The sequence below is a fragment of the Cyprinodon variegatus genome, unplaced genomic scaffold (assembly GCF_000732505.1).
Source record: "Cyprinodon variegatus isolate N-32 unplaced genomic scaffold, C_variegatus-1.0 Scaffold347, whole genome shotgun sequence".
Classification (NCBI taxonomy): domain Eukaryota; kingdom Metazoa; phylum Chordata; class Actinopteri; order Cyprinodontiformes; family Cyprinodontidae; genus Cyprinodon; species Cyprinodon variegatus.
Window position 1 is genome coordinate 803,790 of NW_015150800.1, and position 25,573 is coordinate 829,362.

General features: G+C 36.5%; 1 protein-coding gene across 2 annotated transcripts in view; it reads left to right on the plus strand.

Annotated features, from left to right (window-relative positions):
* The first annotated feature begins 233 nt into the window (after positions 1-233).
* The window catches only part of LOC107091688 (solute carrier family 12 member 7-like), a 38,371-nt gene continuing 13,031 nt past the window's right edge, over positions 234-25,573 (plus strand). The window contains exons 1-14 of one of the 2 annotated variants that reach the window (XM_015385765.1): positions 234-983; positions 10,071-10,159; positions 10,239-10,364; positions 14,978-15,124; positions 18,708-18,762; positions 20,525-20,655; positions 20,743-20,864; positions 20,944-21,048; positions 21,689-21,900; positions 22,059-22,226; positions 22,348-22,446; positions 22,622-22,679; positions 22,919-23,093; positions 25,364-25,482. In XM_015385765.1, coding sequence (XP_015241251.1) covers positions 836-983; positions 10,071-10,159; positions 10,239-10,364; positions 14,978-15,124; positions 18,708-18,762; positions 20,525-20,655; positions 20,743-20,864; positions 20,944-21,048; positions 21,689-21,900; positions 22,059-22,226; positions 22,348-22,446; positions 22,622-22,679; positions 22,919-23,093; positions 25,364-25,482 — 1,754 coding nt within the window. In that variant the 5' untranslated portion in view covers positions 234-835. Of the gene's footprint in view, positions 984-10,070; positions 10,160-10,238; positions 10,365-12,356; positions 12,507-14,977; positions 15,125-18,707; positions 18,763-20,524; positions 20,656-20,742; positions 20,865-20,943; positions 21,049-21,688; positions 21,901-22,058; positions 22,227-22,347; positions 22,447-22,621; positions 22,680-22,918; positions 23,094-25,363; positions 25,483-25,573 lie in introns of those variants that run through there. The other variant, XM_015385766.1, reaches the window with a different exon arrangement.

The window sequence follows — 25,573 nt, forward strand, 5'->3', positions numbered from 1 at the left end:
TTTACAGTCATCCATTGTTATTCAAGCTCTTTCTTTTTCCCATGTGGCTTGTCCATTGTAATCCATGCTGGTACTCAGAACACAGAGGAAAGTTCTTGCTCAAGGCTTTAAAGGTGTTTCCTTACTGGATACAGTGTGTGAGGGCTGTCCTCTCTATGATGAACAGTAGCACTTCACTATTACCCAGAATGCACTTTGGAAAAGGTAACACCCATTTTTTTTTTCAACAGGAGAGAAACCAAGACCAGAATTGTCAGCCTAGAGGTACAAGAAGAACAAAAAACAACAACATTGGATTGGAGAAACAGAGCTTTTCAGTTGTATGTTACTTATTTAAATGGATTTTTAATTACTCTTTTGTGACTTGTTGACTTGTTTAGCTCTTCAGCAGACATAGGGAAGTTAGATTCTCTTGTTTTTTTGAATGTCAAAGGTATGAGAGAGAGAAGTGGGATGGCTGGAGTTTAGGGAGGAGCCTCTGTGCTCTGTTGAAATGGTAAATAGAGAGTCACATGGGGCAATCTTAGGTCTTCAGGGAGTGGGGGAAAAAGGGAGGGAAAGCTACAAGGAGTGACTACAACACATTGGAAGACTTTGCCCTGTCTGTTGGACAGGAAGCAGGACTTTCACCCCTAATTTAGAGGATGTTTCCAAACAGAAAGATTTGGAATATGTGCTCTGTTCCGGTCACAATGAAATCCTAACATTTTTCCCATTACCCTGATAGGGTTTTGGATTGTTGTACCTCTTTGGACGTTATTCTTTGTGTCAGAGGTTACATCCTCTATTTTTTAACATTTATTTTAATCATCGAACACCTGACAGAGGAATCAAGATGCCAACAAACTTCACTGTGGTAAAAGTGGATGACAGTGGGGATGGCAGCAACAGTGAAGCTGCAGCTGGATGCAGCAAACCTATCAGTCTGGACAAAGTCTTTCAAGAAGAGGGGGATGTTAACAACTCTCAGGAACCTGAGTCAGGTAGGTGCAATCTAAAGACAGCAAAAATGCTCTGTCTTGTTCACATGCTCTTGAACTGTAGGAGGGTTCCGCAGTAACAGAACAACAGTGCCAGGATGCACAAAGATAAAAAAAAAAAAAACACAATGTGTGCAAGTATGATAAAGTGTAAGAGTAACTGTTTATGAGGAAAAAGAAACGGAAGACCTCTGATGTGGGCAATCTCATGCTATAACATGCACATGTTTTAAACACACAAGGAATTTAAAAGCTCAACCAGCTGGAACTTGCACTTTGCATGACTAATATGGTGGGGAGGATGGCCTGTGTGCTGTAAGGTTATTGCAGTCTAAAATTATGGCTAAAGCTCTCTGCCTTATTATGGTGTTGCAAAAGAGCTGTTTGTTTCATAAAGCTATGGAGAATTGTGTTCTTAACACAGCAACAAATATTTTCATTATGTAAAGTAAAAAGGAACAAAAAACGGTAGTAAGTTTTTTTATTGTGCCTGGCAGTGTTTGTTAAACTGATTTCTGTCTGGTAAACAAACCCTCCTTAAAAAACCCTAAATGATTAGATCGCAAAAGAATGTATCCTCACTGGGGAAGCATTTAGACCAGAGAGAACATGTTTCATTTACAGCACCATGCAAGATTGGTACCTCTTTGTCTTATGGTCACCATTAGCTTTTATGTTTTAATATTTGGGTTTTCATTGATCCACACAACATCACGAAGTAAAAGTGTACATTAAAAAATAAAACCTGAAAAGTATGGCATGCTTTGTTTAGGATTTACCTTCATAGTTTTTCTTTAGAGGACACTTGTGAGAAAACATCATGATGAAGAGGCCCCCACTCTCTACTATGGGCCCCAGCACATCTGACATGGTTGTCCCCCCACCTTTCTGCAGACGTGTTAAAGACTGTGAAACACAGAGGACAAATTTGAATCAACTTTGTTCCCAATTTTTAATCAAGGCTGGGTTATTAAACAAAATATTTCAAACTTTAACTGAAGAAGTCACTCAATAAAAGTGTTGCACCAAGAACGATACTGCACTAAAAGGGTGCTATCAGTATTGCCGAGTACCAACAAATAGGGCACTGATATCATTTTGAGAGCGAAAAGTTTATTTAACTATTGTCACCCATTCCAGGTAGGCAATAAAAAGATCTACTGGATTCACTTTGTATTAGTCTTTTTCCTGCTTCCCAGAGGTAGTCAGCAGCTTGACAAAGCCATGATGGCAATTATTTTACATTCAAGTAGTATGCGGTTCTTTAAATATACACACACACTTAAATTTCAAACGTCAAATACTGCACAGCCAGGTATCGGTTATCGATATCGGGGCCAAAAAAATGGCATTGGCACAACACTACTCAATAATGCCAACAATATAGAACAACTTTAAATTCTAATAGTTGTCTACGTAGACTGACTGGCCATGCAACAAGGCTCTTAATCAAGTGGGAATTAAAGTCAACCAAGTTAACTCTAGAGGAGCTGCAAAGATGAGATCCACAGCTCAGGTGGTAGAAGCAATTGGCAGGAATTTTTTTAAAATCTGCTCTTTTCTAGTGAAAATTTTAAACTACATGGAGTTGCAGTGGTTTCATAAAGGTCCAGGAAGTGAGCCCCCATGAGCTATGCTCTGTCCACAAATGTGTGGGTTCTCTCTGGGTCATCCTTCTTTCTATAATTCTCCAAACAAATAAGAACAACAGTTAGGTAAATTTTTCTAGTCTTAAGTTGGTGTTAGCTTTCAGTTAGCTCCCAGATGGTTGTTTATCCAGGGGGTCTTTGTGATGAGAGGTTTATTTCTAAGTTTGTTCACACAACCAAGAGATTAGGCTTAGATTCAACTTTTGCCTCAATGCAAACGTAATGCCCTGTGAAACCCTGCGATGGATGGAGGAAAATAATAGTGGAAGACTAATATTGCACACCTCCATGCTTTTCTTTAGCAGGGGCAGGGAAGGTGGTCTTGGTTGATACGAAGATAGCTGGATGATAATACAGCGTAATACTGGTAGACCGCATGTTTGAGACTGGAGGGGTCACCATCCAGCGGGACGACTCTAAACTCGAAGTGTAAACGACTTTAAACTCTCATTTAAGCAATCTTCACAATAAATTAAACAGGTATTACCAGTGAGTGAAGCTCCATTGAGGGAGTGCTTGTTCTCTATTCATTGTTTTATTATTCAAAAGGGAGTCAAGCTTGCATGGCAGCTCCTATGTCATTTGTATGTTAGGGTGTGTGCAAATTAGCAAAACACAACTATAACTTCAGTTTTCTTAGACACACATCGTAAAAACTTTTAATATTAGATCACAACAACCTATATCTAGATATCTGGTCGGCAAGCAATAACCTATGTTTACCCCAAAACATTCTTAAACTCCTGAAACTGCCTTGGTTATACAAGTGGTTTAGTTTACTGTTTTTGCTATTAAACAAGTTTTCTTTAGCAGAAAATTTAGTCACCCACACTGTACCTTTGTTGTGCTTTAAATCATGCTCAATAAAAATAGGTGGAGTGCTTTCTCATTGCACCGCCTTTACAAAGTCATACAAATGGTTATAAAAATATATGAAAGAAATATATCCATTTCTGTGACTATAAACAGAATTTAAGCAGAAAAAATGTAGATGCATAGTTGATAGTACCGGTAGATTGATTGTAAGATCGGTAATAGTTATTTTTAAATACTAAAATGCTTAAACTGAAATGAAAAAAGCTCCATTTGTATAAATATGTTGCTATGTGAAAAAAAAATTGCCCTGAAATCGGACATCTATGAGAATATTTTTTGTAAGATGTCTGTTGTCACTTTTTTAGTGAATCTGGTAAAATCAGAAAATGACAACTTTCTTGCTACAGAGAAGAGTGGTGGTTTCTTTTACTTCATATTGCATGCCATCCTGGTAGAGAAAGGAGTCTGTGCAGCAGAATTCTCACCCTCAGATACACAACAAGTGCTGATTAGGCAAGATGCTAACTGTATAAACACCATCTCAGCACCCTCATTTATTAACCGGGTATGTCCTGGATCAGGTTTCGCAATGTCCACTTTCTGCTTCTTCTACAGCCTGACTGAGAAAGAACACAATATGCTTTAAATGTGCTCAAAAGACATTCATGTATTCCTTATATTGGGACAGTTGTTCCCAAAGAGGGAATTGCGCCCCCTATGGCATATGTAGTGTAATTAATTAAAGATTTTGGGAATAACTTGCATCTGTAACCTTGTTGAGTAATCTGTTTTTAAGTTTGTCTTTTTTGCTCCTTCAGATTTTGACAGTTTATGTTAAATACTTTATTTAATTTAAGTTATTTTAAAACATATTGCTGGTGAGCATTCTCAGTCATCCAGGTCATAGTCATTCCAAAAAAAAATTAAACACAATCCACTGGACTTGGTTTCCAAGTTTGATGACGTTTTGCTTCCCATCCAGTCGTTTGGCCTCTTTTGTTAGACTGTAATACTCCATACCCATCTAAGTGTCTGAAAGGTCGGTCGTTAAAGGGGATTGTTGGCCTGGCTGAATAGTCAAGGTCCTCCACTCTCCTGTACATGACCTCGGCTATTCTGCCAGAACAACAATCAAATGGCTGGACCCCTTCGTCTATACCAATTTGCATAAAAAAAAAAAAAAAGAAATCCAGGCTTTGTTAGGCTACTGTATAAAACCTTGAACTCAACTGTATTCCTGACTGTTTTAATTAAAAAGGCTTCCTGGATGGGAAGCGAAACATCTTCAAACTTAGTCCAGTGGATTATTTTTTGTTTTATGTTTTTGTTGGAATGACTATGACCTGGATGACTGAGAATGATCACAGCAATATGCTTTAAAATAACTTAAATATAATGAAGTATTTAATATAAACTGTCAAAATCTAAGGGAGCAAAAAGGCAAACATTAAAACAGATTACCAAAGACAGTTACAGATACAAGTGGTTCCCAAACTTTTCAATTAATTACACTGCATATCCCATAGGGGGCGCAATTCCCTCTTTGGGAACAACTGTGCCAATACAAGGAATACATGATTGTCTTTTGAGCAAATGTAACCAATTCTTTAACAATGCATTAACTTTTCTAATATTTACTCTTAACATACATTAAAAAGTATAATATATTTATAATATGAACTGAAAAATAAACAGAATAATTTATACCATGTCTTTTTTTTTGTGAATTCTAACCTGAAAGAGCAGTTTGCAAACCCAAACTGTGGCTCCAGTTTCACTTGAAAGAAATATAGGGTGTCTATGCAGCCTTGAAAAGTCTGGAAAAGGAGGTATAATTTGCTTTGATCAATTTCCAGGTCTTTAGAGGTATGAAAACATAATGTTGCTTTACTTTCCAAAAGACAATATTGTATATTTTATATTTCCTATTGATGTGATATACATGCATTATCGTATGATCTATTAGATCTATTACGTCACATTTTGATCTTGAAATTGATCTTTTCACCCCCTCAAAATAAAATAACGATATTTTAATTTTTGGTAAAATTCCAAAAGAGGCATTACAACGGCTAACTTCATGACTTTTCTAAAGACATGATCAAGGAAAAAAATCCCACAAATATGCTTCTAATTATCTACATTTAATATTTATTTAACACGACTGAGAGTGTTAGGTTTGAGACTAGTTCAAGTTAGTATTGATGTCCTAAACCACAGTCTGAAATGCATTTATTTTTAAATTGTATATTTATTATTCGTTGAATTTGCAACAACTTTACTGCTATCATTAAGGTTGAAAACAATCAGTATAATTAATGGTACCTATTAATTTTTTCATTAAGATTGTCATAATTTTTGGAATTTTGGTTTGATAGGTCATAACAATCCATAAGCAGTGATTGTAGATGTACATACCTACTTCCTAAGTTAAGCTGCTTTTGTGTGACAGAATATAACTAATAATATTTGCTCTTTTTGGCATGCAAACAGGAAATCCAGCAATATTTATCATTAGAGTGAGCCTGTAAAGTGTGACCTTTCCTATATTTAATGATGCTTGAAGCTTTACACTTATAGTGTTCTGCTTAACATTTGTACTTTTTTCATATGGCAGGTTATCAGAAGAACAAAAAAATAAAAAAAATAGTTACAGACAAGAGAAAAACAAAATTGTTTAAGTTAATTTAAGTTCAAGCTTCTAATGAAACATAATTTGTACCCCAGGAGGCTTTAAGAACTTTACCATTGACCGAAGGTCATGTTAAGTGAAATTTGAATAGACATACAATGTGTGTTAACTGTAGAGACACTAGCTGCCCCCCCCTTTTCTGCCATTCTGCTGCTACATTCTGTGACATCTTATTCATATTTACACTTGTGTGACTGTAGCGTATTTCACATCATAGTTCTGCAATAAGCACACAACCACAAACCAAAACCAAGTATCCATTTTTACTTCCAAATCACACGATGCGCTTTATCGGGATTAATTTAACAAACTTTAGATAATAAAAAATAATCTCTGCTGCAGATATGGCATTTTGGTTAAACATTTACCTTTTTATCATGTAATCAGACACAGTACCTCAGACTAAGATCAACTCACATAAGGACTTTAAATCTTAAAATTGAATATGCTCATATGACAGCCTGGGGTCTAGTTAGTGTTGCATTAGAAGATGAGTATTACAGTTATGTCAAAGGTGTTAACTGAACCCATTTGAGATTAAACACAAAAGCTGGACTTAGCTTGATGTTTACAACATGTCATCTTAGCCTGGTAGCAATTTCCAAGAAAGGCTGATAAGATTTTTATGAGCATCATCTTTTCCGAACTTAAGTTCACAGACCCTTGCTGGTGTGGTTTCCTACTGCAACACCGTGTGTCTCCTATTTTGACTTACTGCTATTGCTTCTTTTACATCAACTAAAGTTGAATTTCTTTAACAGCTGTAAGTTATAAAAAGGTTTGCTTTCAAAGTCACACAAATCAGACGGAGAAGAGAATTTCTTTCTGTTCTCCTTTGATTTTCTAAAAGCAAAATAAAAATTCTAGTATAAAGCAATTATATTTAGGTACATATAAAAATCTAGTGTCAGTAAAATATCAAACATCTAAGCCATTTTTTTTTTTTAAATATGTTAGATTTATTCTTTATACATCATGTGCATTGTTATTCTGTTAGCCAGATTAGAGAGAGTAGAAGGCCTTTCTTCACATTGTGGATGTCACTGTGTGTATGAAGGTCATCTAATCAGGACAGCCTTTGTGTCTTTAGAAATACACAGGATATGGGCACATCATGGAGCCGGTCTGATACAGGGAAGCTACCTGTAATTCTTGGGAATAGAGGCAAGATGCATACAGGTCAGGGCATGGATGGCGTGTCAGTTTCTGATACGGACAGCTAAACATCCACATGATCCAACACATAGACTCATGAGCTATAAGAAGGAGAAGAAGACCTTGTTTGGGGCTCAATCTTTGCCAGACGCTCGCGGACGTGATTTTTGAGCCCACAGCTGTGCAAGCTCCAAGCATTTTCTCTGTCCTGTAATGACCTGATCTGGAATAAACTCTGTTACTTTTTAACTCCTGTTTTCATAGTCCTTTTTTATATGGTTTTACCCAGTTTGAGTTAAGATTAGTAAATAACTTGCTCCCAGGAAAAGAACAGTTGAGGTAGCCCAGAGGCGCAACTGCCTTTTTAGGGGACATAACTTCTTCATTTAACAAATAGTAAGAAATTATATTTCAAATAAAAGACTGTATCCCTAAAGAGCTTGGTATTTCTCTTTTCTAAATAACCTGCATTTATGTGCTGGTAAATATTAAAATCAATTAAGTAGTCATTCTTAATCAGTCTTTTTAATTAATTAAAAGAGTGTTAATTTTTGTAATATAAATCAAGTTATACAAAAGTATTTGTGTTTATGTACAAACATTGATATACAATTTCTTTGTATTTATTAAGTTCTTTAATTTATACATTTTAAATTTGACATATTTTAGTTTTATTTCTCTGTTTTTGCTCTTTTAAGCTCGAATGCTTTGATCTAAAAAATCTTGATATGTAACTAAAACATATCAGTTCCATGTCAGCATTCATAGCATGCATCAAAAATAGCCACGTTTTTAGGAAATCTGATATAAGTCAAGCACCGTTGTTTTTAAAAGCAAAGAGATGTCAGCAAAAAAAAAAAAAAGTAATCAAATTAAAACATAAAAAGGCAACATCAGTTTTAATATAACAGACTGTTCAACATAGGTTATACGAACTTGAACGGAAATTGCCAAAAGCCAAAGGAATTTGCCTGGCTGTGAAAATAGAGAATAACCATCAAATTAAATTTATATATAATGTTTATTATTGTATCTAGCAGTTGCTCTAAGACATTAGTAGATCATGTGCACCCACAGCTCAGTTCTCATTCTATGATCTTTTATGAAGGATTCTACATGGTAATAGAGAAAGAGCTGCTGACTGGGTGCTCCGGATAACTTTCCAACTTTCCAAGACTTCTTCAAAAAAGAAACAAAAAGATGGAGGAAAATGTTAAACTGTGGAAAGCCTTTAATCTGCTGGATGCTCTTCAAGCAGAAGAGGACCATATAATACCAAATTGCTATCCCATAGATCCTTTAAATCCCTCGTTTAAAAGTTCTTTTGAACTGGGTTCTTAGACTATATTGGAAAATTGGTTAAGGTTTATCCTTTAGCTGCATTTTATTTTATAGTGATTTTACCTTTTGCAGAACTGGCCAGGAAATGTGAAATATGACATAATCTGATAGTTCTTTGTCTTTCAAATTTAAATATAGCATAGCAAAACAGCGATTTCCCTTTAGTTCTATCAGATCTTTTAAAATGTTTTTTTTTTTTTTTTTTTAAGAACATATACTTGTTCATCCATACAGAACGTTTGGATCACTATGGGGAAGCTCCTGTTCCAAATGGGAAAAAAAGTCCACCATTAGGCCTTCTCGTTGCTTGAATAATTCAGGAATCCTTGGGCTTTGCTGGACCGAATATGAGAGCAGGGTCCATGGAAACCTGGCTTTGGGGACATGAACCATCCCCTGACTGGTAGATGGGATTCTTATGGGTTTCAACATTAACAGCTAGAAGTAGTTGGACTTTTCTTTATGCACAGCTTGGACTGTAGAACCCACACTCCTCAGCTTCCCTCTCACAATAGGTGAGGGGATCATGTTTAAAGTTAGCATTCCAAAAACAACCAATTCCACTTTTGGCTTTTATTAACCTTAAGTAAATATATTTTAAGTTAATCTACTCACAGCTTTACTAACCCTGCATTAGGGGTGCACCAATTACAGCCTTCTAGCCAATCACAATGACAGATCTTTAAAAAAGTTTGACCACTACATCACAGTCAGTTGCGCTCATTGGTCAGAGCGTTGGCCAACAGGCACAAACATAGTTTGAAAAACAACGGGTTGTTCTCATCAACAGTCTTCTGATGACTCATTCATTGGGGCCAGACTAAGTTACACATTTAATCTCACATTTACTGTGGTTTACCAGGCTAAATGAGAGGTGTTATAAGGTGACAATGAACCTTCAATGTCAATTAACCTCCAATATATATATATATATATATATACATATATATAAACATCTTTATTGTTTCAATTATTGGGAAGCTTAGGAGCACAGGAACTTTTTTTATTAACCCAAGATCATCATGTGTTTCCCTCCCTGGTGTTTCCACTGCTGTGTTCACCTGTAGTATTATTTTTACTAACAACTATGGACATCTGTGCAAATATTAATACATACCAACATCAAATACATTATTTACATTTCCCTTTTTGACTCCAAAAAAAAGAACTACTACTACTCTACTAGCCTTGTTTCTTTGCTGCCGTTGGACACCCACAATCCCGTGCGATATCTCATCCATCTGTCCACTTTTTGACAATGGTGCTCAATATAAAAATGGGCTTACCGGCCGACTCCAATGTAAATTCTTGTATATCGTGCAGCTATATCACTAACATAGGAACCACTCTACCGTATTGTGCAGTTGTTAGTCCTCTTGTTGTCTTTGTTGTTTGTCAGCCTGACATGTTTTTCTTTGTTCTGTATATTTCTAACAGAGGAAAGTCACAAAGAGTCTACTCCATTTATCAACTCAAACAATGATGGTGAATGGAATTACAAAGACAAAAACATGGCCCTCTATGAGGTAACTGACTCTTAAGTTGGAAAAAGTTTTGATTTCTTTGAGTTTTATTGTGTTTTTAAAAAGATCTTTTTGCCTATAGGAGGAAATGGACAGTGCCCCCATGGTTGCCTCTCTTCTCAACAAGCTGGCCAAATACACTAACCTCCCCCAGGGCGTTCGTGAGCATGAAGAGGCTGAAGACGGGGTCACGAGGGTTGCTGTTATGGTATGGACCCCTGTCTCAGTAGAGAGAGGTTCCTTTCATTAAACAACTTGTTAAGTTAATGATACAGTAGGGTGAAATTGAGCATGCCTATCAACATAAACATAAAGTCTTGCTCATCTTTTTATATTTGTGGGTTACTTTGATCTCTTTTGATTACAACACAAAGTAATAACCAAATTGATGTTTTAGAAATTACTTTAAGAACCAGGTGTATATTTTTATACTAGCTTTTTATAAAAAAAAAAAAGTAAAACCTATGTCAATAAAACACATGAATGTTACTATTTTCCAGTACCAAATCCAACTAGTTGAGCTTTTGTGTAGGTTAGATTAGTGTTTAGCAATTTTTTTCCGGCTTTAGATTTAACCCTTTATAGGGCACTCGGTGAAATACTTTGAAAATCACAATGTATTACCTTTATAACATTCAAAAAATTGATATTTTGGCGGCAATAATTTTCAACTCAGTAAAAAGAAACACCAACTTGCCCGAATATATAAAGAAAAATAACAAAACCTTTTTTTCTTTTTTTTACTACAACATAACCTTAGGGGCATTAATGCTGATACTGGCACTTACATTTTGTAGTTTATAAACCTAAATATAGTTGTTAACTAGGTTTATTAACTTTTTAACTTTTCAATTAGCTTTTTACCTTTTTTCTTGACCTTTCTTTCCAACTTTATTTACAATAGGTAATATGTCATTCAAGGGCTCATCTAATTGGTTAAATGCCAAAATAAGATGTATAGCCATGTAGCAGTATCTTTGCTGAATGGCTGGATATAGATATTGTGATTCTAGAACTCACTTTGTAAGGGTAAGTGATCAAAAACAGTAACTTGCCTTATAAAGGGTTAAGAAGCTGATGCTGTATGAGAAAAAAATCCACTATATGTGAGAAAAAATATAGTACTTTGTAGTGATTGCAGGGATTTGAAAGGCATATAATTTAAAATCATACCATTATCATTAATGTTGTGCTGTGCACTCCATCAGTTATGCACAAAAAGCTTTTGGATGAGAACAGAAAACTGTTAAAAATGTTGAAACAAGTCAGATTCTTTGTTATATGGAAAGGAGAGAATTGTTAGAAGATGGATGCAACAAATACACAGGGACTTTTAAATGTCTTTTGGTTCATGGATAAAAATCTTTGCGGCTGGAGTGCATCCCATGCAAAGTTGATTAGACTGCCTGAAGATAAATTCTACCGACTAATAGAATTGCACCTTGGTTAAAATGTTACTGACCCCTGAACCCTTTCCATACTCTGATTTTAATTTCCATCATCTGCTTGAACAGTTTAGCATTTAGAAAGGATCAGAGAGTGGAGGGTAATTGATTACTCACACTCTCACTGCAAACCTGCTTAAATGAAATGCTGTAACCGAGGATAGGGAATTTCCACTGAGAACTTGCTTGTAATGGTGAGCCGACACCCAATTTAACAAATACAGTTAATCCGTGTTGTAGTCCAGTTAGATCTAAAGGTGTTCATCTGCTCCTTTTGACAACTGTCTTCTTAAAGAGCCAGGGAAACTGTGTCAAAGAAAACATACTTTAATTTGGCATGTTGAATGTATATCACTTTTATTTGGTTAAATGCTAGATTTACGGATGCTCCCACAGCGGCCAACCCTACAAAAATGTTTTCATGTCTGCAATCAGTGTGGCAAAAACTCAAAATGGTTTAATCTTGCTAAATTGATGGCAAGTCAAAGAAATTGACTTTTGTGATGTTGATAATTGCCATGAACCAACTTGTCACAGTTGTAACAAAAGTCATCTGTTAAGCAGTGCGGTGAACACAGAACATTGGGAGTTTTTGATTAAAGCAGAACTTGAACTTTGAGCTTTTGGTCTGTTAAAAGGCATTGATTGCATTTTCATTAAAACCCACCCCCTGGATGTCATCTGAAAGAAGATCTTAAGCTTGAGTCCAACATGAATGAGACAAATAATGCAAAGAGACTGAGGGAAAGGAGCAACGAAACAGAAGGCGAATGCAGGACAACTTAGGGGAGAAGATATGGGAAATGTGGAACTACAGTACCGCAAAAGGCACTTTGAGTCATTTCGAGAAACAGCTGTTTGCAATGAAGCAGCCACAGGAAAATGTGTTTTCGAATCAGAAGAAGGTATGTACCTTTTGGCATTTTGGGAGGAAACTGATAGCAATGCATACGGAGCATATTATGCATCATAGTTTGTTTTGTAGAATATGAACTCTTTTGAATGTGTTTCCACTGTCGCTAGTATACCTGGATTTGCTTTCTTAGGGTATGGAGACACACATTTTAGGGTTTCGTAATATTTATACAATGAGTTTATTGATTTACGAATTGTCATCTGAAAAGGGTAAAAAATATAATTTCTGATCAACTGATATAAGTATGTGGGTTATTTTAATTTTTGCCTACTTTATTCTCTTAGTTTATTTGTCCGTGTTAGTGAAAATGGTTTAAAGCATCGAATACACATTAGAGAAGGAATAAGAGTATCAAAGACCTCTAGTGAATTTTAAAGGGCATATATCCAACTGTGCAAAACACATGGAATATGTTAAAGATTTCTTATATCTCAATAATTTAACTTATTTGAATTTTATGAATAGACAGAAATGTTTGGTTTAAATGTCAGGATGCAGCCGTCATGGCAACTGTCCCCTGTAAATAGATTGTGTTTCCATTCCCTCTTGGCTCTAGATTTAAGGAACCTGGCTTATAGTGCTACTTTGATTTATAGAAATAATTAGTTGAAATAATTGGAGCACAACGGGATTATCATAATTTAAATGCTCATATAAATTAACCAGTCACTTTCTTTGATCTACTTTTTATTGTTTGTTGTTACAAATATTACATTGGCCAATCATATAAAAGCACCTGGACATATTTTGGTACCTAGGCTTGCTAAAGCATCTAAATGGGGACAAATTTAGATGGAAGAGACTTTGAAAATTGCTCCGTTGACAGGGCAGTCTGACTATTTGACAAAACTGCTGATTGAGAAGGGACACTTAACAATCTTTCACTTTACAGAAACAAGTCAGACATCTTAAGAGCCTTACTTTACTTAATTATTCTTTGAGAAAAAAAATTTAAACCTAACTTTCTGTAGTGTTGGTGCTGATGTTTGTGCTTTTCTATAAACACAAATCCCCCATCTTGATGGCTTCTTTCAGTTTTACAATCATTAATTAATCTTTTTTCATTTAATCTCATATTGCTTTCCTGAAAATGACCCCCAGTGGCCTCCAACAATAAACAAATCACATTCCAGTAAGTAAAGATTCCCAAACTAGGGTGTATTACCTTTATGTCGGTCACTTGGAGTACACAGCATAACTTCAGTGTCTATTATGGGTTTCCTAATGTAAGAATAAAACAGATATCTGCATTGTATTGCCTGTAATCAGCTGATATTTTACATAAAAAAAATACCATTCCCCGCACATAAAGAATTTAATGCACTTTTAAATAGTCAAATCCAAAAGTAATGTACAAACTAATGTCAATGCTGAAGTCTGAGAGATGATTTGGCTTTTTTCTTCAACTAAAAATAAATGCAGTAAGTAACGCTGTATTTTTATATTAAAAGCATATATGAAGCAAACATTAAAACATACACACTTGTCTATGTGTGCACCTTTTTTTTTCTGTGCATAAAAGGATTGGCTCTCAATAAAAGAGGTTAGAAACCACCCCAACAGAGCTCCTTTGTTATGTATTGAAGGCTGAGGTTTTTATGGTTTTTCTGTTAGATATCACAATATTTCATTAAACATTACTTGTATTGATTCAAAATACCAACAATGTGATATTTGATCAGAAAATATTTAACATTGTTTTGGAAGGGATCTTAAATATAAGAAATATATTTATAGACAAACATCCATTTCATTGTCTTGTCGGAAAAAGAAAAAGGATTATCTTTTTCCGGGTGGATCATCAAAATAACTGGTCCTCCTAATTGTCAGTCATTCTGGTGGTATGTTTACATAAGGCCGTCTATGTGGTCATCCCCATTTTCACTTACCGCTGTTAAGTCTGACTTATTGGTAAAATTGCAAATCTTCTTTTGGAAAGTAAGCTTGTATGAGCAATGCAAACAGCAACTTTTAAACAGAGCGTGCACGAGGAGAATTGGCTTGTGCATGTTCTCGCACGCGTTTAATAGGCGTTCCCTCTCGGGAGCAGGTACAGGGAATTTGCTTGTGCATTTGTTTTTTTTAAATGGAGAGGGCGGGTCTTTTCAAAAATTGGCTAAAAATCCTCCACTATACCTTTAAATGCCCAGCAGCTAGTTGGCAGCGAAATGTCCAAGATCCAGTTTAGATGCTCTACACTAGCCACAGCAGAGCAAATCACACCCCAGAAATTCACACCCAAAGTAAATGTATAACAGAGACATGCAGAAAATATTTGACCCTATCATGTTGATATCATGCCAAAATCTTAAAGGAATGAATTAAATTGGCTCGATATATCTATGAAATGAATAATCAAGGTTGTTCTGAAGGCAACCAGGATCTAGTATGGTGAACCCATTAAAGTGACGAGTAGAGGATGAAATATTTAATTGATACATCTCTGTGTTTTGTCTCCAGGTTCCTCAGATGGGCACATTTATTGGGGTTTATCTGCCCTGCATGCAGAACATCTTAGGTGTCATCCTCTTTCTCCGCCTTACCTGGATCGTCGGCACAGCAGGGATCTTGGAATCTTTGGCCATCGTCTCCATGTGCTGCATCTGTGTGAGTCTTTGGAATCGCATTAGCAGTGCCCGCGTGTCAGCTTTGTTAATGTCTTCATCATTTTATAAAATCACATTCATTACACATGAAATATAGCATCTAAGGTCAAATTTTAGGTTCACTCTAATAATAAGATGCTTTAAGATGTTCAAATAAAATCCTGTGTTGAGTTCAAAGCCTGGTAAGTGTTAATCATGTCTGGGCTCAGAGGAAAGTACTCACAAAGGGAACAGAAAGGTTGTGTCTTTTAACAGCCTCATATGTCAGCTGCTGCAGATGGCCAAACAGAGCTCTGACTGTTCAAAAACTCTGAAATAATCTTGACCAGGACTCATGTGATATAATGTGAACAAAGAGCACACATCATCAATAATGTGTACCCATTTTCTGATGTTTCTTTACATTGATGAAATTATTCCAACGGATTGTTCCTGCTTGTAATTTAAGGATATCTGCTTAGCTTTATTACATGCTTAACTTAGGCTAAGTTCAAACGGGCAATGCGGCCCTAATATACTCTTTGTTACCAAATAAGGGACCCATATCTGACTTTTATGGCAGTTTTCACAACCTATTCCTATCTTTTTAAGTGCAAAAAAATAGCACATATGAGAATCAGCCGCTTTCGTATGTGGTACTAAATCTGATATGTTTAGCGTTAGCAGTCTGAATCGTAATGTCGCGTTTTAGCCTACCTTTACATTATTGCTCTGGTTCCAACTACAAATTGACAAACTTCTCTCCAACAATTGCGATCGCTGTAGTTGTCTTTTCTTTTCTAACCTTCATTTGTCTTGTTATGATGAGATTGTTATATACCTTGCTAAACTGTTCGATAATAACAGAGAGACACTGGTTTCCACTTCGACTTTTTTTTTATGTAGGTTTATTAACTATTTTTAGTAACAGCCACATCCAATATGTCTTCCATAATGTATCCCACCTTGTAAACGAAAGCGGACATCTCCTGACTTACACTGAGTTTTTCAGAACATTTTATTTCCCAGTTTCTGAAGCATATCGTGCAGCCATAGAACAATAAAAGACCGACCAGTCCTACCATGTTCTCAGAAGCAGCCACCCCAGCAAAGAAATCTATATGGGGCAGGCTTGGGTCCACACCATCACCATGATGATGCAGTGACCCCCCAGGCGCCCCAGCTGAGGTGATCGGCATCCCCATGCCTGAGCACAAAGAACCCAGCAGAGAGATTCTCAAGAATGAAACGCTGGAGATTATAGAACTTCTTCAGAATTTTAATAACTTCAAATAATTGGAACAACTTAAAACCCACCTTAAATAACATGCTGAAAGAACTTATATTGACTACATTTTCCTTTTCACACGTCCAACCGTGAAAATACATTGAGGGGTGGGGCATGTCGCTGGGCAAAGGCCAACCATTAAGAAAGCAGCAATTTCTGCAGCAAGATCGGCATTTAGAGTTATTAGAAAATACATATGCAATTTGCCGTTTTTAGATCTCGGCACTGCTGCTTAAACTTTCCGTAAAAATAAAAAAAATATCCACTGGACTTGGTTTCCAAGATTTGAAGACGTTTCGCTACCTCTCCAGGAAGCTTTCTCAATTCAAATGTCTGGATCCGCAGTGAGTTTGAGTCTTATATAGACAAAGCCTTGTATCGCTTGGAAACATGCAAATGAATGACTATGACCTGGATGACTGAGAACCTTCATCAGCATGCTGCTTAAACTGCTTGTGATCTCCTTTGCTCAGTACAAATCCAAATATATGTATGCACAAATGGTAAAATTGGTAAAATACTACTGAAAAAAGTTGCACTGCTGAAATGAACAATTCTTGAGAAATATAGTTAAAATCTCACTTGAAGGTTTCACTTCACCCTTATTTTGGCATAATGAGGAAATTCTTGGTACCTAAAAAGACTATATCTGCAGTGGTTGACATCATAGACAGCAATTAAGAACAGGAGGCTTCCATAGATAAATTATAGTCACTATCAGAGAGAGAAGATGAGGCGGAGTCAGAAGAACAATGTCAGCTGTCATCAAATAGCAGAGCACACTTTTGGGGTGCAGCTTAATTGGAGCTTCTTGCAGAGCAGTGGGTTTTAGCCACAATTGTCTTTTATTGCTGTTGTATCACAAGAAAGTGTAAAATAATGCCCAAGTTTGCATTATCAATATACCTTTCTTCCATTCTATTTATTTGATGAAAAAATGCCTTGCAGACACTTTAAATGTACATTAGTTGACTTTTGAAAACAAAGTTTTATTTATTTGTTAAAACTGTTATATGTCCTGGCAGTAGATCATGAGTGAGAGAAATAAAGGAACTAGAGGCAGGATAGGGGAATGAGATTTACAAATGAAAAGACTGGGCAGCAGGTAACTGTAGCCACAAGCCAAGCCGGCAAAGGAAAACGCAAAAACGTGGACAAGCCATATTCACAGCAGTGCAACGGTGATGCTGTAATTCTGTTTCATACGTGACAGTTTACTATAAGATCACTGTGCATATTTAATGACACCAAAAAGCACCATGTTAAGCAAATGTTCCACAATCTCTATTAAAACAGCCATGACCTCTTGTATCAAAGCTGTTGGGGGCACACATGCTGCGTCAATTGACATCACATCTGTAGGACTGCACAGGAAATTTGGCCCCTGAATTGCAGAATAGTACACATTATGTGGGTGGGCTCAGTTTTGGTTTTAGGCGCTTCATCGCCCATAAGCTTTTAAAAAGTGGACATGCATGTTTATTCTTTTACATGTCCTGCCCCTAGTTTCTTTAAGCTCCTCTCGCTCCTTGCAATGGTCTTACTTTAATTTGGAAAAATACACCACACTCAATCAGAGCAAAGGGGAATGTCTTTACAATATCAATCCACTAATGTGTTATCACAGCCCTCATCAGCAAACCACCTGCTGTCTTTCAAGTGTAAGAATGTGTGCAGCAGCTATGTGTCTGTAAAGCTAATTGTCGATGTTTTGTCCCTACCAGTAAATTTGCGATAGCTGTTTATTCATTTTCATCATAGCCAATAGTCAACACTTGGCAGAAAGGGAAAGGAAATGGTAAGGTTTGCTTTTTGAGATTTTAGGGCTAAGTCCATGGTTATCCCAGAACTTCCTGCTGCAGCTTTAAAAAAAAAAAAAAAAAAAAAATTTTTTTTCAAAAGTTTTCCTTTGAAAAAAAATATACATTTTTGTTTTCAAAAGTTTTCCTTTGATGTGAATCAGGTGTGTCATTTTTTTTATTCACATTGATCTCATGCCATAGGTAATAGTGATAATAAAAATGAGACAAAGATATGTACCCATTTAGAGAAGGATAAAATCCTTGTTTTTTTTTAAAAAAAAAAACAATAATTTTTGTGTGATCTTATATTTGTACCTTACATCTTATACACTTAGTTTGTTATCGCATTTGACTGTGAATTGACCTGTCCTGAACTAGCCAATATTATGTATTGCTAACGAATCAGATGTTGATGTCAAACTTTGGATTTAGCAATAGATATGTTTACTTTTTTCTGATAAAGTTGGACACTTCTTTTCTGCATCTTAACATCTGTCTTGTCTCCCTCTGAACAGACCTTGCTCACTGCCATATCAATGAGCGCCATAGCAACTAATGGAGTTGTACCAGGTAGATTGAAATCCCACCTTTTTAAAACATTTCAGAACATCTCTATGTGTATATCCATGCTATGATTTATTTTAGAAGTTTTAGATTAAAGTAAAAATGGCTGTGTTTAGTATTTTTTTAACAATGACTTGCAATAGATAAAGATAATATAAAGCATGAATTCAAAAGTCACAAACTGTAAATTAAGTAGCTGGCATACAAATCTAAACTAGATGAATACTGTTCAAATGACATGATTTTAATGTAATGGCAACATGTTTGTTGTCTTAGACATTAAAAGTATTTAAATTTAGTAGCTGGAGTCAAAAATAGGCTAACATTTTTAAGGTTATTTGAAATTGGGATTTTTCTTTCTTTCTATAGCTGAATGGGTGTAGGGATGCCTGCTGTAGTAATTGACAAGGGTATTTAAATATATTTTCCTATAAATAATTCTAATCAGGATCATTGAATAGATTAGATATTTCAGGTGTCGAATAATAATGGCTTTGTAGAGCAAAATATTGTTTTCATTATTTACTGAACTAAAATATTGGAAACAAGAAACAACCAATTAGTAATAGACTGATATGTTTTAATAAAAACTGAACATAAGAAAGAAAATGATATATGATTTAACTAAAATAAAATGAATAAATACTTTATGTAGAACATAGCTGAGAATGCATGTCCAATATCAGCTTCGTTACAGCGCTATGTTTGTCAAAATTCTCTGCTTTTCATTAAGTCCTTTTGCTCCAAAACAGTTTGTAGTTTCTATCATAAAGATCTCTTCTAAAAATGTTCTAAAAAGGTCTTTAAAAGAATCTTTGAAAAAATTAATCAATCTGGCTAAATATGCAGCAGCAGCCATAGCAAAAAGTGGTATTGGCAGACACGTTTTCTGTCTTTGTAAATTTGCCTGGGCTTCTTCTTGGTGATGTTTATTTCTTTGTCCATCAGTGCATCACACTTTGACTACATTCACACTGCAGCCTGAAGTGACCCAGATCATATTTCTTTGCCTATATGCGACCTGGATCTGATCTTTTCATGACAGTCCGAACAACACAGACCCCATTTTTATCCAATGTGATCCAGGCCACTTGGCTCTGTGGCCCTGAATCTGATAAGAACCTGATCTTTTCAAATGCGACCTGTGCCTGAACAGCCAGGTTTGCATCCACCCAAACTGAATGTCATTAATACCTGACAGTGGTCAATTTTCTGCTTCTTGCTAAGCAGAGGTGGCAAGAAAAACAACAACAATGGCGGACGATAATGTGGAGAGTAGTATTTATGTTTAACCATCTTGGAAATATTGAGTTTTTAAGGTTGGGAAAGATCTCTAGATGTTCTCCAGCAAAACCACCCATGTTTACTTCCATAAACACAGAGCAAGCTTGCTTGTGACATCATGGCATGCTCTACTGCGCATGCAGGACACAGGTTGTATGAATGCAGTTCACAGAGGAGATCACATACAAGTAACATATATTTGGAAATCTGAACAGCAACGCAAAAAAATCGGATTTCACAAAAAAATCGTAATGGAGCATCAAGGCCTGCAGTGTGAACGTAGCCTTTGACTCTCCATAAACAGTAGCCAGCAGACACTGATCATGAAAGCCAGTTTGTAGTAAATCACCTAATCGAAGCAAAGAAAAAAAACTGTTTTTAGAAATTTTGTTTTTACACCATATTTTTTTGATCAACAATGTTAAATAAATAAAAAAATAAAAAAGAATAAGTTAGCACTAATTTATCTTTTATCTCATCATAGCTGGCGGTGCATACTACATGATCTCCAGGTCACTGGGTCCAGAATTTGGAGGAGCAGTTGGCCTTTGTTTCTACCTGGGAACCACCTTTGCTGGATCCCTGTACATACTGGGTACCATAGAGATTCTGCTGGTACATGTGCCCACCATAGCAGCCATGTCAACTCATGTACACTGCAGTTTTTGATGACTCAACAGCTTTGTTTATGTCCATTTCTAGACATACATCATTCCACCAGCAGTATGTACAGATAATAACGGTTTAACAATGCAGAACAATATGCGTATCTATGGGACGTGCTGCCTTCTTCTGATGGCTCTAGTAGTGTTTGTTGGGGTGAAGTGAGTGAAAACACATATGAGTTCATTGAAATATTTGTGTAAGGACACATTTTCACCCCTTTCTTTTTGCTCTCTGTAGGTATGTGAACAAACTGTCTTTGGTGTTTCTTTCCTGTGTGGTTCTATCCATCTTGGCCACATATGCAGGAGCCATAAAGACATTAATCGAACCACCAGAATTTACGTAAGTGGCCTATGGTTCTAATAGAACAATCCTCATGCATCAGCTATGTGTTCCCTCTAAAATACTGTCTTCTAAGCCAAACATATATTTATTTTAGCATTCAAAGAGTCCTCATTCTAAAATTGTCAATCCTAAGAATTCTTAGTATAAATATAAAAAAATTGTGTCTTACTGATACTAAGAAAAAACTGGTATTAATAACTTGCAAAGTAATACAAGTGAAATAGGACTAAGGCATACAGTAAGTGATTCATCTCCCACAAGTCTGAATCTGGATCTGGGATTTATTGTAACCGTATTTCTTGTTGAAAGTTTGATAATTAGTTAGATTTGCTTCTCATTTGACTAGGTTATCTACTATTTGCATTAAATGGCCTAGAGATTCTAAGCTTTTGAATACATGTATCTCAACAAGCTGCAAATTACTCACAAAGTTGTGTCATAAAAGTTTTGAAAAGATTGTATGAGCATTTTTGTACTGGAGTTATCAGGAAATAACTATATATATATATATCTATATATATATCTATATATATATAGATATATATATATATATATATAGAAAATGTTGGTTTGTCAGATGCTGTATTAAAACCCAAAGATTAGTCACTGAGCTCTATCATCCATATCTTTTCTGCAGGGTTTGTCTGTTGGGGAATCGTTCTCTCAAGAATGATTGTTTTGAAACGTGCTCAAAGACAGAAGTCTTCAAAAACAACACTGTCACCACGGAGCTGTGGAAGCATTTCTGCAGCAGTGAATATAGCAATGCAACCTGCGATGAGTTCTTCACCTTAAACAATCTGACAGAAATCCCAGCTATACCTGGGCTTCTGAGTGGAGTTGTCAAAGGTAAGTAAGACAGAATAGTCTAATAATCTTTAATTTAATCCCATGACTACTTGTAGATTTACTGGAAGTTCCAGCTGTCCTAACAGTCAAGTTTAACTGAAGAAGGAGTTTGTTATGTCACTGCATTGCCCCCCCCTTTTTTTTTATTTTTTTATTAGACAACTTGTGGAGCAACTATGGTCCAGCCGGCATTAAGATAGAAAAGACAAATCTGCATTCTGAATCTCCTCAGAGCCCATCTACAGACAACGATCGGTACTTTGTCTTTAATGACATCACCACATACTTCACATTGCTGGTTGGGATATACTTTCCTTCTGTTACAGGTAATAGTCAAAATACCTTAAAATTTAAAATGAAAGCAGTAGTCTTATTTTTTTTTTGTTCTCGATATACCTTAAAAAAAGAAAAGTATGTATAAGTTATATGTAAATATTTTCTTTTTAGGAATCATGGCTGGTTCAAACAGATCTGGTGATCTTAGAGATGCTCAGAGATCCATCCCAGTAGGAACTATACTGGCTATTCTCACCACCTCTTTCCTCTGTATCCTTGATATTTGTGTTCAATGTGTATGCAGCTAATGCATTGTGGTTGTGAAACTGTTGTTTATGGATTGAATTTGACTTCACTACCAACTTGCTGTAGTTTTTTATTATTTTGTGGAATATTTGATGTTAGCCAACAGTGAATAGCTTTCTTCTCTCAACGTCACGATCAGATATCTCTTTTGTGATTTTGTTTGGAGCCTGTATTGAAGGAGTTGTGCTGAGAGACAAGTAAGAGAACGTTCACTCCAATCGAATGTTTGCAGCACCTGTTACGCAATCGCTATTGATGATATCCGTGTGTATTTGTTGCCTAAACAATATTTATGTGGTACCTGATGCCTTCACTCACATGGCAAGGTTTACGTTTCATTGATTCAGCACTAGTATTGGATCGCTGTGTTCAGAAAGGTATCGGAAAACGCTTAATTGGCGCAAATCTATTCAAAATATCTCTGTGTTTCTATTAGATTTGGCTTCTCGGTGAAAAGTAACCCAGTGATTGGTGCTCTAGCCTGGCCGTCCCCACTGGTGATTGTGATTGGCTCGTTTTTCTCTTGCTGTGGTGCTGGGCTTCAGAGCTTAACTGGTGCTCCCCGTCTGCTGCAGGCCATCGCCCGTGATGGCATCATCCCTTTCTTACAGGTGAGGGGTCAAAGAGTTTTTCTTTAGATCACGATTTCGATAAAGATTGATTACAAAGCATATTGCTTAAATAGCAGACCTGTTGTATTAGATTTTTTTCATGTTTAACTTTGCAATATATGTTAGAAAATGAAATCTAATTTTGGGTTGGATCCTGATGGTATTGTAATTTAATCATAAACTGTTTTCTAAAAACTTTCATAACGTATCTGGAAGTATTCCTTTAAAAACAACAAACCCCTGCAAACATGTTCTAACTCACGAATGTCTACATAGTCAACTTCACTTCCCTTCCTGTTTTGTCTGCAATGATTCAGAGAGTTTTTAGTGGTAATAAGGTAATTTTCTATGACCTTTAGAGGCAAACAAATGGCTTGTTATGTAAACCAGCATAGCCAATTTTTGAGAAGGAAACTGACGGAGTTGTCCACAGAATTTGGTTTTTCATGGGGGGAGGGTGGACAGCAGCGGTGTGGCCAGCCAGACGGATATGACATATACACGGTGTATCAATCTGATAGAGCGCCAGTGCAGCTAGATTTCAAAGGTGGGACTGACACATTCGACCTCACCAGGCTAGAACCATGTTTTGTAGTCAATTGAACATGTCAAGTTATCAAAGAAACTTCCCAGAAAACAATTTCTGACAGTTTTCTCTAAAAGCTCTGAGGATATAAGATGTGCTTTCTATTCATTCTTAATTTTTATTGCACAATTGCTGCGTTGCTTTGACCGGCTTGTTGTTATGCTAGCAGAATAGCATGATTGTGTTACGGATAATTGTGGCGCTGAGAGTCGTGCATCGTAAAGTCCCGCGTCCAGTGCTGTGATTGGTCCAGTCATATATGGCCGGAGTCAGCGGTGACAACGCAGGGCGTAATTAAATACTGTATGGTTGGCCAGGCAGCAGAGCACATTAGCTTAGCACAGCTTAGACTTGCAGGACATTGACACAACAGTGTTTTTTCTGTTAGTATTGGCTGTTGGCCGTCTGTTTTTGATCTGCCGTACCACCAGTACTAGCAGCAAGCAGACATGGCTGACAAAGCTTGAAAGGTTCAGTTTAGGTCAACTAGACATGAAGTTTTCTAGAAGACGCTTTACCTCTCATCCAAGAGGCTTCTTCAGTTCTAACTAGTGGTGGGGAGCACTGAGATTAATATACTGTAGGTGTAACAAAGAATTGGGGGGGGGTCTCAATGAAAGTCTGTTTCATTAAGACCTTCTGTTTGGGGGGGGGGGGCAAAAAGGTGGTAATGATCCCTCCTACTGGATGACCTCCAGGTGACCCCCATGGCCAATCCAGTAGGATGGATCAGAGCCACCTTTTGTTTTCCCCTAATTCTTTGTTACACCTACAGTATATTAATCTCAGTGCTCCCCACCACTAGTTAGAACTGAAGAAGCCTCTTGGATGAGAGCCAAAACATTTTCTAGAATGACCTGAATAACTGAGGATCTTCACAGATATGCCTTACAAAAGAATCTGAGGCCAGTCATACACTGTGCAATATTTCAATTGTACTCAGCTACAGCTCAAACTGTACAATGAAATTGCAGGATTTTAAAGTTCACAGCCCTCAATGCATGTTCTTACACTGTACGGCCCGACTCTCTGATTCGATCTACCTGCTCACACTGTACGTTCCAAAACTACACTCCCTTGTTTGCACATTTGCAGTGTATGAGGTTTTGGTAAATCGACTCATAGACGCTCACAGCTCTGCTTCAACAACAGGAATTGCCCACAAACACCTTGCAACTGCCGACTGAATTTCAAGCATGTTTGATTTTTCTCTCGACCTTATGATTCCTAATCTATCCAAAATCTATCCACTGATTCCTAATTCATCCAAAAAATTCTCACACGAGTGGAAAAGTGGCCCTAAAAGGGCAAAAACTTGTACAGTGTAATCATTATCCTTCTTGTTGTTCTCTATATAGAAGGAAACAATTTTTACATTCATGTTTTAGTACGGTGTATTCTTTCCTCTTAGACACAATGATCACAAACACCATAAAGAATGATTTAATACCCATATAAAACTGTTCATATATATATATATATATATATATATATATATATATATAAATGCTTTATTTATAAAAAGCACTGATCCAACACACGTAGAGTAAAATTTCCATATTCCAATAGAGTAACCTAGAAGCAGTATAACAGTGAATTAGAGCTATTTCTTGCAAAGATTGAGTGAAACATAGGAAAGGACTTCTGATCAGGCCTCTATCCGTTGTGTTTCTGTCTCTCTCAGGTCTTTGGTCATGGCAAGAGAAATGGTGAGCCCACCTGGGCTCTTTTGCTCACAGTTGGGATTTGTGAGATAGGAATCCTTATTGCCTCTCTGGACGAAGTGGCCCCCATCCTCTCTATGTACGAAACTGGAAATCACCCACATGCTCAACCAGTTACTGTTTATTGTACTCAGTTTGTATCACTAAACTATCCATATTGTTTGACCCTT